General features: G+C 40.1%; 1 protein-coding gene across 3 annotated transcripts in view; it reads left to right on the top strand.

The window, feature by feature from the left end:
* Positions 1 to 15,212, top strand: part of LOC149316684 (dimethylaniline monooxygenase [N-oxide-forming] 2-like) — a 79,882-nt gene that overhangs the window by 44,952 nt on the left and 19,718 nt on the right. For 2 of the 3 annotated variants that reach the window (XM_089516038.1, XM_089516040.1), the window contains exon 6: positions 4,692 to 5,044. In XM_089516038.1, coding sequence (XP_089372164.1) covers positions 4,692 to 5,044 — 353 coding nt within the window. The remainder of the gene's footprint in view (positions 1 to 4,691; positions 5,045 to 15,212) is intronic. The other variant, XM_089516039.1, reaches the window with a different exon arrangement.

Below are 15,212 nucleotides of genomic sequence, written 5' to 3'. Positions count from 1 at the left end.
AGCAACTCTTTCCCAGAATGCCTTTCCCTGAGAGGTTTAGATACAGGTGTTGTTGACCTAAGATCCATCGTGTCTATCTATCTATATATCTATCTACCCATGTATCTATATAACTATATATGTGTGAGAGCTTACCCACTGGCCTTCCCTTCTGCAACCTCCCTCGTGTCTAGAAGCTATCCCTAATTATTTCACTAACTTATACAATCCTCATGGCAGAATACACCCTGAATCACTGCACGAAGGAGGATTCTGACAACTGGGACAGTTGCAACTATGCTTGTGATTTTTTCAGAAGTAGCTCTGTAGCCAGCATGTTGTAGTGGTTTGAGTGCTGGACTAGAACTCTGGAGACCAGGGTTCAGATCCACACTCAGCTATGAAAACTGAACTCACTGGATGATCTTAGACAAGTCACACTCCCTCAGCCTCAGAGGAAGCCAAAGTCCTTCTGAACAAATCTGGCCAAGAAAACCCTGTGGCAGCCTTGGGGTTGCCATAAATTGGAAACTACTTGAAGGTGCACAACAACAAGCTGGCTATTGCCTAATGGAAGAAGTATTTGATGGAATAGATCTTTGAACTGAACCCAAAGAACTCTTGCACAAGCAAATCTACCCAAGCTGTAAATGGGAGTGTCCATGGTGACAGTATGGTCAGGGTGCCAGTGGTAGTTGGAGCCAGTTCAAGACTCTTGCCTTGCCACTAATTAATTCTAAGTAGCAAATGTGCTGATCATAGTTATTTTTGAAAGCAGGGGAGATTTTCTCAGTTATAGCTATCTGTCTCTACTGTCCTTAACAACATTTATTGTGTTGTTAAACATAATAAACACAGTACTATAAAATATTGTGTCAGTACTTCACTTTGCATCTTGGTGGGGTAAGCTCTAGTAGTATAGTCAGCCCTTCTTATACACGGATTTCTTATACACAGATTCAAGCATCCACGGTTTGAAAATGTTCCAAAAAAGTATAATTTTCAAATATCAAACGTTGATTTTCTATTTTCTAGTTCTACAATATTTCTATTTCTATTTCTACAATACCTACAGATGATTTTTCTAATTTTTTCAGGATTTGTATATCTTTCTTGATTTTCGTGTAGCTCTGTGATTAGGTTTTTTCCCCTTCAATTTTTTAACTCTATAGGCCAGGAATTTCCCCACCTTATTCCTGTGTTCAAAGTATTTCTGTTTTGTAAATTTTAATTTTTTACTTATTTCTTCAGTCATTAAATAATCCAATTGTTTCTGTAGAAGATAAATTTCTCTTTGAAAATTTGCATTATGTGGATTATTAATTTTTACTTTTTCTTTATCTTGAATCATCACTGAAATTTCTTGAATTGCTTTATTATTTTTTCTTTTATTTTCATTATTCTTTTTCATTAAAAAAAACCTCTGATGACCACCTTTGAGGTATCCCATGTTGCATTCATATTTACTTCTCCAACTGTGTTTTCATTAAAAAAAAAAAAGTATTGCAGATGTTCTTTTGTTTGCTGAACTATTAGATCATCTTTGATTAGATATTCATCTAGTTTGCACGTTTACTCCCTTTTTGAGTTAAAAGTTTCCAAAAGAATTTTATTGTGATCAGAAACCTTGTTTACTTTTATATCTACCTCTTTAATTTCTGTCCATAAATCTTTTGAAATAAAGAAAATATCTATTCTACAGGCTGAATTGAGTGGGGTTGAAATAAATGCATATTCTTTACTGTTCCTATGTTTCTTTCTCCATGGATCTATTAGTGATAGGGTTTCCAGTAACACAAAAATGTTTGAGGTAATTTCCCTTGTTTTTCGTTGATTTTTTTGTGAGAGTCTATCCAGGGGAGAGATCTACTACCCCATTCCAATCACCTATAAGAATATGTTGATTGTATTTTAAATTTTGTATTTTTTTGCTAGTTTAATAATTCTTTTTAATGTACGTCATTTATTTATTTATTTTTAAAATGTTTTTAATTGTACTTGTTTGTTTGTTTGTTTGTTTTTTAATGCTGTGAAGCCGCTCTGAGTCCCAGTCCTGGGAAAAGAGTGGGATACAAATAAATAAATAAATAAATTACTGCTCCCGGCATCACTCTTTCCATGGACTCAATTTCTTTTCCTCCTACAAATCTTCCTATTTCGTCTTTCAGTTCTTCTTCAGGTTTCTTCACATCTGCTTCTTTTTTTTTTCCTCTTTCTTCTCTGTAGTTCCTTCTTCTCTGTCTTTTTCCTTCTCCTTTCCGCTTCTTTTTCCTCTTTGAACCATCTGTTGTAGAAAGCCTTTGGTTTCTCTACTGAGTCAATTTTGTATTGTCTCTGTCTCCATGTAAAAGATATCCCTTCTAGTGGTTCCCAACAGTATCTGACATTTTTCATTTGCAGCATTCTGGTAAGTGTGGTGTAGTCTCTTCTCCTCCACAGAACCTCACTAGGTACATCTTTGAACAGCATAATTTCCACTTCATCTATTATTAACTTCTTATCATAGCTTGTTTGTATAATTTTGTCTTTAATTCTTTCCCTTGTAAAGTATATGACAATGTCCCTCGGTAGCTTTCTGTTTCTGGCTGCTGACAAGTTAATACAAAAGATTTTGTCCACGTCCATACCTAGATGTTCCTTGGAACATTCAGTTAATTCTGCCAGGGCTGGTATAATGTCATCATATAGGTTTTCATTATATCATTCTTTCAAACCTCTTATTTTAATACATTTTTCCTATCTCTTATCTCATTCATTCTGCTTAATTCTTTTTCATGTTCCTGTGTTTGTTACATACTTTCAGTTGTTCTGTCTAATTTTTCAGTTTTGATTTCTAATTGTCTTACTCTAGTATCCAAGATTTTAACCTCCTTAGTTACCCCTTTTATTGTATCCTTTAAATCTTCAATTTCTTTCTTAAAATCTTCTCTCAGTTCATCTCTAGAGTCCTTTATTATTTGTCTTATGTTCCTTTGTATTTTCTGGATTGTGTCTAGAATTTTTACGTCAGAAGATTTCATTTCCAAAGAGGGCCTTCGCTCTAAAACTGTCACTTGTTTTTGACTTCTTGTTGGAATCTCCACTCTTTCTCCCTTGTCCAGACTCCCGTCCTTTCCATTTCTGTTGTTGTTATTATTATTATTATTATTATTATTATTAACCTTTATTTATAAAGCGCTGTAAATTTACACAGCGCTGTACATACAATCTTTTTAATTGGACGGTTCCCTGCTCTAAGGCTTACAATCTAAAAAAGACATGACACAAAAGGAGAAGGGGAAGGGGATGAGGGCCAACAGTTCTTCTCTACCTCCGAGGCCTGGATCAGGGGAGATGGACTGGAGGGAGGACATAGCAATACAGGAAATAATTCAATAAAACAGGCAACAAAGGAACATCAAATAGCAAGCGACAATTATGCAATGCCTGGGAACGCTTCTCTGAACAGGATGGTCTTCAACTCTGTTTTGAAGCTGGTTAAAGAAGTGATGGCTCTTGCTTGTGGGGGAAGAAGGTTCCAGGAGTGAGGGGCAGCAAGTGAAAAGGGGCGAATCCGGGATGGGACAAAGGAAATCCTGGGCTGGGACAGCAGACCTTGACTACCAGAACGGAGGGCCCTGGTGGGAAGGTGAGGAGAAAGAAGGTCTGATAAGTAAGGAGGGGCCAGTCCATGGAGGGCTTTAAATGTCAACAGCAGGAGCTTATACTGAATGCGGAAAGGGAGGGGGAGCCAGTGAAGGGATGCCAACACAGGAAAGATGTGGTCAGAGCAGTGGGTGGAAGTGATAATGCATGCAGCTGAATGCTGAACAGAGATTAAAGGACGGATGTGAGAAAGAGGAAGCCCAGCCAGGAGGACATTACAGTAATCAAGTCGTGAGATCACTAGGGCATGGACCAGGATCTTGGCAGTAGAGGCAGAGCGATATGGTTGGATTTTGGCAATATTGTACAAAAGGAATCTACAAGCCTTGGCTGTGGTCTGGATCTGAGGGATACATGACAGAGAAGAGTCAAAGATAAAACCAAGACTGCGGGCTTGCTGGACTGGTTGAATAGAACTGTTGTTCACAGAGACAGAAAAGGAGTGTGGAAGAGTGGACTTAGGAGGAAAGACAAGAAGCTCCGTCTTGGACATGGGTTGTTTTTTTTGCTTTTGTAATTGGTTTTAATGGTTACAAACCGTGCAATTCCCAGATGCAGCAAAAAGAAGCTGCAAAAAGCGGCTTCTTTTTGCGACACAGAAATGGCGTCACAAGTCGCCAATGGCGCACTCACGGCATCATTTCCGCCACGTGACGTGTGGACGCTAGGCATCCGCAACATCAAAATGGCGGCGCCCATGTGTATAGGGTGCCACCATTTTGTATGCACCGAGCGCGTACTAGGGTTAGGAGCATCCGGAAAGGACGCCTCTTTCTAACCCTAGTACGTGCGCGGCATGTACTTTTTGCCCATTTGGAACGGGCCTTAGTTACTGATGCTACCTCTAATCAGATTACTATTTTGCACATCTTCTATATGACACTTCAAGGCCTTTTGTTATTTTTGTATTGTTTATATTATTATCACAAAACAAACAAAATATTCAATTGAAAGGAAGGTACACCCACCATCTCTCAAATGGAAAACAGGACAGCACTAAGAAATAAGAATAGGACTAATTGAGCATGTATTAATGGGATTCCTTTTCACTTTCAATTGCTTAATAGTTCATGGACACCTGTGATCTTGAATGATGAGCTGCCCAGCTGCATCCTCTCTGGTGCTATAGTGGTGAAGCCAAATGTGAAGGAATTTACTGAGACTTCAGTCATCTTTGAAGATGGAACAATGGAGAATCATATAGATGTTATCATCTTTACTACAGGTTACAGTGCTTCTTTTCCTTTCTTGGAAGAGCCTATTCATAATATCTGCAAAAGCAGCACATCTCTTTATAAGCACATCTTCCCTCCTCACTTGGAGAAGCCTACACTGGCAATCATTGGCTTTATAGCAATAAATGGATCCATTCTACCTGTGGCAGAACTTCAAGCCCGATGGGTCACAAGAGTATTTAATGGTAAGAAATCTAAGCTAGAGACAAAAGGATTATGATTTTAAGGTAAAGGTAAAGATATTCCCCATTGACAAAGTTGTCAAGTTGTGTCTGACCACAGGGGCGGTGCTCATCTCTGTTACTAAGCTAAAGAGCCAACATTGTCAGAGACTACTCTGTGATCATGTGGCCAGCATGATAGCACAGAATGCCATTTACCTTCCCACCACAGTGATACCTATTTGTCTACTTGCATTTGCATGCTTTCGAAATGCTAGGTTGGCAGAAGTTGGAATTAATGATGGGAACTCACCCCATCATGCACCCTCAAACTGCCAAACTGCCAATCTTGCAATCAACAGAGTCAGTGTCTTAATCACTTGAGCCACAGCATCCCTGACTTTAGGTAGATTTTAATAGTTTATCAGATTTTCAGATGTTCTTCTGCAAGTATGTGGGCCAGGATCTTTTTTGAAAAGTGACGTCACTGGACTCAGCTCAGCCATGAAAACTCACTGGCTGACTTTGGGCAAGTTACATTCTCTCAGCTTCAGAAGAAAGCAAAGGCAAACCCCTTCTGAACAAATCTTGCCATGGCAAGGCTGCTCCAAAACACATGGCAGAAATAATAATAATAATAATAATAATAATAATAATAATAATAATATAGATTTATTTCTAGCCCACCCAATCACTGAGAATCCGGGCGGGTTACAACAATAAAACACATCAAGTTACAGTAAAAAAAATTAATTTTTTTAAATGTTATATCATCATCAAACAATGATGATATAACATTAAAAACATTTAAAATATTCAATAAAAAATAGACATAAAGATAGGCAGGGAAGAATGGGCAGATGAGGGGGCAAATATCTCTATATCTGGGGAGCGTAACTAAGTTGGAAAGGCCTGCCGGAAGAGATCCGTCTTGAGTGATTTCTTAAAAGCTGTCAGAGTGGGAATGTGATGGATCTCCTCCTGCAGGTTGTTCCATAGTTTTGGAGCAGTAGTAGAAAAGGCCCTCTGGGAAACTGATATTAGCCTAGATTTTTTTGGCTGTAGTAGATTTCTTCCAGAGGACCTTAGTGTGCGGGACGGACAGTAGGGAAGAAGGCGTTCCCTCAAGTATTCTGGGCCCAAGCCATGTAGGGCTTTAAAGGTAATCACCAACACCTTGTACTTTGCCCAGAAACTAATAGGCAGCCGGTGCAGGGACTTCAAGACCGGTGTTATATGGTCATTCCTAGAAGTTCCCGTGATCAATCTGGCTGCCATATTTTGTACCAACTGAAGTTTCCGAACTTGGCACAAGGGTAGCCCCATGTAGAGCGCATTACAGAAGTCCAATCGAGAGGTTACCAGTGCATGTACTACTGTTTCTAGGTCCCTCGGCTCCAGGAAGGGGTGCAGTTGGCGTATCAGACGAAGCTGATAGCAGGCGCTCTTGACTGCCACATCTACCTGAGCTGTCAGTTGGCGCGACGAGTCAAGGAGCACCCCCAAACTGTGAACAGAATCCTTCCGGGGAAGTGTGACCCCATCCAGAACTGGCTGACACAATTCCATTCCTGGATTTGGGGTTCCTATAGCAAGTACCTCCATCTTACCTGGATTCAGCTTGAGTTGGTTTTCCCTCATCCAGTCCATTACCGCCCCAAGACAGGCATTCAGAGGAGAGATGCCATCCTTAGTCACTGCTTCAGTCCGAGACATAGAGAAGTATATTTGGGTGTCATCAGCGTACTGATAATACCCCACCCCATGTCTCCGGATGATCTCACCCAGCAGCTTCATGTAAATGTTAAACAGCATTGGGGACAGAATAGCTCCTTGAGGGACACCTGATTTGAGTGCCCTCTTGGCTGAACAACTGTCCCCAAGCGACACCATCTTGAACCTGCCTGAGAGGTAGGACCGGAACCACTGCAATGCAGTGCCTCCAATACCCAACTCTCTCAGGCATTCCAGAAGGATACCATGGTCGATGGTATCGAAGGCCACTGAGAGGTCCAAGAGCACCAACAGGGTCACACTTCCCCTGTCGATGCCCAGACGGAGATAATCAACTAAGGCAACCATGGCAGTCTCAACTTCGTATCCCGTCCTGAATTCGGTTTGAAATGGATCCAGAAAATCCATTTCCTCCAAGACTGCTTGTAGTTGATTGGCAACCGCTCTCTCAATCACCTTGCTCAGAAATGGTAATAACGAGACTGGTCTAGAGTTATTTCTATCCAGGGGGTCCAGGGAAAGCTTTTTTAAGAGTGGTCTAACTACTGCCTCCTTGAGACAGGGGAGCAGGGAGCCTTCCCTGAAGGATGCATTAATTATGTTTTTCAGCATCACCATGATTTTATTTCCCCCTGGATAGCCAGCCAGGTTGGGCAAGGGTCGAGAGGGCAAGTCGTCTTTTTCAAACTACTAAGAAGCTTGTCCACATCATCAGTACTTACCGACTCAAATTGATCCAGTCTAACAGTAATGGCAGAGGCACTGTATGCCTCTCTAGTTGCCTCTGTCCTCAAATTGGCATCCAAATCAGCTCTTATCCGAGAGATTTTATCTGCAAAATAATCATTAAAAGCGTCACAGCAGGCTTCAGAAGAATCTAATAAAGGGTTCTGGGTAGGAGGTAGTTGGGTTAAGTTCCTCACTACCCTGAACAGTTCAGCTGGATGAGATTTTGCAGACGCAATAGATGCAGAATTGAAAGATTTCTTAGCTGCATCTATCACCACTTGATAGGACCTAAAAAAGGTCCCATGAAGTGTCTTATCGGATATGAGTTGAGATCTCTGCCATTGGCACTCTAGTTGTTGTCCAACCCGCTTCATTTGTCTAAGATCTTCTGTTGCAATTTTGAGCAGGTTGGAAAGGACACTTGGGAGCGATCATGTCAATAGCTCTGGTAAGGTTGATATTCCACGTATTAACCAGAGTTTCGACAAAATCGCCAGCACTGTCAACCATAATACCCTCTAGGGCTTCTTGGAACCTGATGGGTTCCATCAGCCTTCGAGGGCGGACCATTCTAATCGGTCCTCCACCCCCGGAGAGAGGGATAGTGGCCTTCAGTCCAACCTTAACCAGGAAATGATCCGTCCATGACAGAGCAGAGATACTAATTATCTCTACCCACAGATATGCCTGTTCCGTGCAGAAGACTACATCGAGGGCATGACCTGCGCAATGTGTAGACTCAGAGACTATCTGGGAGAGGCCCATGTTTGTCATGGAAAGCATGAACTCTCGAGCCGCGCCAGTAAGGTTAGTCAGCCCAGTCTCAAGGGGGATGGTGAGGTCGTCCAGGACTAGCAGCCTAGGCGATTCCAACACCAGCTCTGAGACTAGTTGTGTCAGCTCAGCTAGGAAGTCTGTTAGGTTACGGGGTGGACAATAAACCAACAAAATCCCCAGACTCTCCCTGGTCTTCAAGCTAAGGTAAATGCACTCGATGTGGACTAATTCAGTTTGAGACCATTTTAGCTGCCCTTGCTCAATGCTAGGAAATCCTGGCAAATGTATTTTTATAAAACATTAAGCCTTCTCTGGAGTTTATCACACAGGAGGATTACCATGTGCAAATTGCCATTAAATCGTGCAAAACCTGTGATCAGCATTCACACCAGTGTGCATTTCTCCCGTCTGTAAAACATCATGGAGGCGTCGCCACTTTCTTGTCCCATCAGTAAAGCGTGCATTGGACCCACCATTTGGCAACAACAGGAACTTCCATTTTTGCCAAATAGCAGCTCCATGCACACTTTACTGAGTGGACAAGTGAGTGGCGATGCCTCCATTATGCTTTACAGATGGGAGCATCACACAGCGGTATGAATGCTGATTGCAAGTTTTGCACAATTTTGTACCATTTAATGTTGACTTACACATGGTAAACTTCCCTTTGTCAGAGATAGCTCTGGTGTGACAACAAATGATAGTTCCCAAGATTCCCTAGCGCTGAGCCAAAGCACTTAAAGTGGTGTCAAATTGGACTATTGCTGCAGTGTGTTTTGGACCATTGTCTCAAAAACATTTCATAGAGCTGAATAATTCTTAGAAAATGGAGAATTAATTCATTGCAATTAAAGGTTGGGGACAGAGGTGCAAAATTTTCAGAATTTTGAAGCCATTAGATTAAAAAATTTGAAGAAATGCAGTATTTCCACTGTACAATTTAAAAGTCACTTTTTTTCTTTAGGGGCATAAAATTCATTGTATAACTTGGTTTGGGATAAAATTGTCATGTTTGCTATATTAAAATTACAATTTATTTAGAAAATAATTACAAATGGAATTTACTTTTTAAAAAAATTATGTATTTATTTTTACAAATGGAATTACAAGGTCCTGAACTGTAAAGAAAACCTGAACTTGAACCTCTTTGTTTTTGCCAGTTTGAGAGCAGGCAAAAATAAAACACACACACACAAATTAAAAACAGAAGACACAATCATTATTATTATTATTATTAATCTTTATTTATAAAGCGCTGTAAATTTACACATACAATCTTTTTAATTGGACAGTTCCCTGCCCTCAGGCTTACAATCTAAAAAGACACGACACAAAGGGAGTGGTGGTGGGGAAGGGGCCTCTCATTAGTAAAACAGAGAATAATATTTTGTCTCCAGTAGTTGTCCATAGTGTCAAGCAGACATAAACATATTAATAGCCATAAACAGCACAGAAAAGGAAACCAAGACCAGGAATTGTAACATTATACTATACATAATATTATGTAAAAGTACTCTTAGATAGATTTTTAAAATAATGTGGACCCAGTAAAAATATCTAAACATCTTTTCTTAAGCATTTCTTAGTGGTTAAAACACCAGTTCTGACAAATGGAAGATCAGAAGGTTGGCAGTTCGAGGCCCAAGTGCTGCATAATGGGGTGAACTCCTGTCACTAGTCTCAACTTCTGCCAATATAGCAGTTCAAAAGCATGCAATTGCAAGTAGATAAATAGGTACCACTTCTCAGCGAGAAGGTAACAGCATTTGGGGCATTCATGCTGACCACATGACCACCAGAGCAGTCCTCGGATAACACTGGCTCTTCAGCTTAGAAACAGAGATGAGCACCACCACCTACAGTTGGTTACGACTAGACATTCATTGCAAGGGACTACCTTTATCTTTTTACCTAACAGAAAACATTCCATAATCAATTTTTCATTTTTTTTTCTGGAAAAAATGCGGGGGGGGGGGACAAAATAAACAAGTCCCCCCCAAACAAAATCTAATGTGTTGCATAAACCAATAATTAATTCCTTAATTAGATGGTTATCTTTTTTAAAAAAAATCATGGGATCCACAGAAAGCATGGGGTTTCTGTTGGCTTGTCACTATTGCCCTCTAGTGGCATATTTGTATTTGTTCTTTCAAAAGTAATATTTTTGTAGTTTTCAAGTTACCTCCCTCAACCTTACACTTTTCAACTGCTTGCTCTACTAATCCCCTAATCTTGGTGGCTGGAAATTGTGGTGACTGTAGCCTAATGTGTGTGGAAACTGCCAGACTGGGAAAGTCTGTCCTAAAGTATGGGACCTAATGGCCTAAATTTGATCACTGATTTGCATTTTTCTTCTCTTTCTACCCCCATCAAAAGATACGCTGATCAGTTACACAAGGCTGATGAGACAGGGGATCGGTACTTGGGCTGAATAGTCTGGAAGGGGCCCCAGTACTCAATAATACTGCACATTTTTGACTTCTTTTTTTTGGTAGCTTCCTTTTTTGTCAGTTTCTCAATACAACATTCTGTATTACAAAATAGTAAAGATTTTTAGCAGGTCCAACCTTGCTGCAGAAGATAGCAGGGCTGGGGCCCAATTGAGAGGAACAAAGCTGTGGGTGAGAAAAAAGATGCAGTAGTACTAGCTCCTCTGAACAAATTTTGCGAAGAAAACCTATGATAGGGTAGTCTTGGGTCCAAAATACACTGCAGAAATAATCCAGTTTGAGACTATGTTAACTGCCCTGGAAATTGTAGTTTGTTGTGGCACCAGAGCTCTGACAGAAAAAAACTAAATGTTTCATAAAACTACAGTTCCCAGAATTTCCTAGCATTGAGCCAGGGCACTTAAACTAGCTTCAAAGTGGATTCTTTTGGCAGTGTGTTTTGGCTCTTAGGGTCACTATAAGTTGGAAATGACTTGAAGGCATACAACCACCAAGTTTGTTTAGATTGCAACAGAATTATCTGTTCATTCCATTTACAGAACACTGATCCAATGTAATTTTGAAGTGTATCAAGAAGTGGTATAAACATCAGATGATGAACAGAAAATGTGAAAGTCTTAATCAGAGATCTTAAAAGCTAAATCATCATCAAGTGGTAATGCAATAGATTCATAGAATGGTCTGTAGGTGTCTCTTACATAAGGTCAGGTGGGTAAGCTCACCAGAAGAGATCCATCTTAAGTGCCCTCTTAAATGTCTCCAAGAAGGTAATAAGACGCATCTCTTCCAGAAGACCGTTCGACAGTTTTGGAGCAGCTGCTGTGAAGGCTTTCTGGGAAGTCGATATGAGTCTAGTTGATTGATGTTCTAACACATTCATGAAATACTTTTTTTTAAATGTGTTCTGCAAAAATCAATGGTAAATCACATGCCAGGGCAATTCATCCAATGGTTCCCTCACATTAAACGACTAAGGCCTAAATTGCCAATCCAACTCAGGTAAAACTATTGAATTTCCCTGTGAATGATTTGTTGCTGCTTATTACCTGGTAATTCCTGGGATAATGGGTCTTCAGTCACGACATCATGTGAAAATCATAATTGCAATTGCGCAATTTTCATGGGATAATCACTGTTTAAACCCCCGATTTTCCCCATGTGAAAGTCCTCTGTCCATTGTTGTTGTTCTTAAGTGTCCTCAAGTAGGCCTTGACTCATTGGGACCTTGTGAGTGAAAGTCCTCCAAGCCCCCCTGCTCTGTTCAGGTCCTGCAGGCTCAGGATTGTGACATCCTTGATTTGTTCTCTTCATCTGGTATATAGTTTTCCTCTCTTTCTACTGCCCTCCACCTTTCCTAGCATTATTGTCTTTTCTAGTGAGTCATCCCTTTTTATGATGTGGCCAAAGTACAACAGCCTCAATTTACTCATCTTGGCTTCCAGAGAGAATTCAGGCTTGATCTGTTCTGGGATCCATTTGTTTGTCTTTTTGGCCACTATCATCAATGCAATAAAAAGCTTTTCTGTAGTCTATAAAGCACATGCTGATTTTCTTCTGTAATTCCCTGGTGTAATGATCCATGATATGTTTGCAGTGTGCACCCTAGTGCCTCTTCCTTTCCTGAACCCACCTTGCAACTGTGAAATTTCATATGTGGTAGGAGTAGGGTTGCCATAATTCTCTTCCACAAAATTGGGACAAAATATAGGAAACAATATAGGACAAAATGGAGGACATTCAATAAAAATGGAGGACACGACCAACTAAAGGTGATGGCAGCTTTCAATGCCCACCCACAGCCCCCAAGACCACCAGGCTGCCCCCAGAGGTCCCAGCCAGGTCTGCTTGCCTATCTGACCACCCGCACCGCCACAGCCTGTGGGCTAGGCCTCCCACTCTCTCTGGATCTCCTCCAGCTGGCAGAGGCCCTGTGGCAGGTGTCAGAATCCACCTTCAGGCAGTCATTCAGGGGGTATTCTGCCATGAGGTTTGTAGAGATAGATAGATAGATAGATAGATAGATAGATAGATAGATAGATAGATAGATAGACCTTGTAGAGATAGATAGATTGATGGATGGATAGATAGATAGATAGATAGATAGATAGATAGACAAACTGCAGAATGGGGGCCAGTGAATAGGCTCTCACACACAAATAGGGATAGAGATAGATAAGCATATATAGAGAGGGAGTAGTGATATAGATAGATAGGCATTTTTGGGAAGGAGGACTGCCACCATGGGGAATGGGCCGGATGGTCACGTATCGCAGACAGGCAGTTTTATGAGGGCTGGATGGGTAACAGATACCATAGATGCATACATCCTTAGATCTCTCCTAGTCAAAGGAACTAGGAACCAAATGGTTACTCCCCCCTTCTTCCCCCCTTCAGCACAACGGGAGGAATTCTACATCAAAGCTGACCAGAAGAAAGTGCCTTTGGAAAAAGCAACCAAAGGGGAGGGGTCTGGAGGTTTTTAAAGTGCTGGAGTTCTCCAGATTCAGCAAAGACGTGATTCAGTGTATTTCTACTTTCCTTGATAATAAATTTCTGTTCTTACAATAGTTGTTGTTAAGGTCTGGTTAGAATACGCAATTCTCACAGCAGGGAGGCCTTGACCCCTGGATGTCTTGGGGGCTGGCTTATTGGCCAGTTAGTCGAGGCCCCACACAACTGCGTCAGAGTCAGGGAGGCCTTGCCGGGTCCGAGACATGATCCCAAAACCTGGTGGGACATCCCAAAGTGCCTTAAATACTGGGAATGTCCCAGGAAAAAACGGGATATGGCAATCCTAGGTAGGAGTCTCTGCTACAGAATTTTAAACATAACTTTGCAATGCATGAGAAATAATGCAATAGTCCTGTAGTTACTGTACTGTTTTATATCTCCTTTTTAAGTGATGGGAATGTATATTGATAATTTCCAATCTGTGGACTATATTTTGTTAGCAGAAATATAGTCGATTCTGTCTATAGATTGCAACCATTCTATTGGTATATCATCTTTCTCTGATGCTTTATTCTTCTCAGTTGCTTGGGTTACCACTTTAACTTCACTTTCCAAAATTTGAGTTTTATCTTCATATGATTCTTCTTCCCATTTATGATTTATCCTTCTTTCTCTTTTATATAGCTCTTCAATGTATTGCTTAAAAATTATTTTCATCTTTGTAGTGTATTATGTTCCTCTGCTGGTCAAGTAGCATCCTCATTCTTGATTAAAATTTCCTTTTCATTTCTTAAGTTATTGTGGAAGAGGTCTTTGGTTCTTCCTAATTTGTTCTTAGCTTCGATTTCTCTGCATTGATTATTATAATAATTCTCTTTCTACTTTTTTTTTGCTTTTTGCTTTTCTTCTTTTCATCTTTCATCTGTTTTTCTTCTCTTTATTTTTGGCCACAGACATCTTTAACTCTTTGTCCATAGTTCTTTTGCTTCCTGGTCAATTATGCTTAACAATGCAAATCTATTTTTCACTTTTTCTTTGAATTCAGCTGAGATGTTCTTCAGCTCATATTTTGGCATGATGATTGATTTTGTATTCTTCTTCAGCTTTATTTTAATTTTTGGTATTAATAGTTCAATGATTGTGCCACAGTCTGTGCCTAGTCTTGTTTTTGCTATGAACATAGAGCTTCTCCATCTTCTGTTTCCGATTATTTAATCTATATGATCTTTGTATTATCTATCTGGTGATGTCCATGTATATAATCTCATCTCAGGTTGTATGAAGAAAGTGTTTCCTATGAATAGTTTGCTGGCCTCAAAACTCTGTCAGTTGATCTCCTCCTTCATTTCTTGATCCTAGTCCAAATAGGTCTTCTGTTTTTGATACTGTTCCTCTTCTTAATTTTGTATTCAAATCATCGATGGTTAGCAAGAAATCCTGTTTTAGTGTGGTGTCAAATTCTTTCAAATCTCTCAATTTCTTTTTCCTTTTTCCTCCCCACATCTGTGGTTGGCACTTAGACATGAATTATGGCAATGTTAATTGGTTTCCCCTGAAGTCTTATTGACATGATGTAATCTGACTTTGTGCTGTATACTTTGATTTTACTAAGTCTCATCTCACTATTAATGCCACCCCATTTCTTCTTGTCTTTTCATTTGCTGAGTAATGCACTGTGGACTTGTCCAACTCAAAATGTCTTTTTCCTGTCAATTTTAGCTCACTTATCCTAGTCTTGCTGTTTATATGTTCTGTTTCCTTTTTTACTATATCTAGCTTCCCTTGACTCATACATTTCATGTTCTTATGTATATTGCAGCTTCTGGTACTTTTTAGCTTTTGAGCATGTCTACTGTTTGTTTTCCTTTTTGCTTGAGTTCAGTTGTGCCTTTTTCTCCATCCCTGTTTACCTTTTGCTCTGCCCTTTTAGTGCCTTGCTTGTGTCTTATTAGTACCTTTTGTTTCATTTTGGATTGTCTCATCACAGGGTTTTCTCAGAAGTTTTATCACACGGAAGGAATTTCTCTTAATTTTTAATGAAAAGAAAGTGG

Source organism: Sceloporus occidentalis, unplaced genomic scaffold, assembly GCF_023333645.1.
Source record: "Sceloporus occidentalis isolate IW3139 unplaced genomic scaffold, rSceOcc1.0.p SCAF_3, whole genome shotgun sequence".
NCBI lineage: Eukaryota > Metazoa > Chordata > Lepidosauria > Squamata > Phrynosomatidae > Sceloporus > Sceloporus occidentalis.
This window is presented reverse-complemented; position numbering and strand designations above follow the sequence as displayed.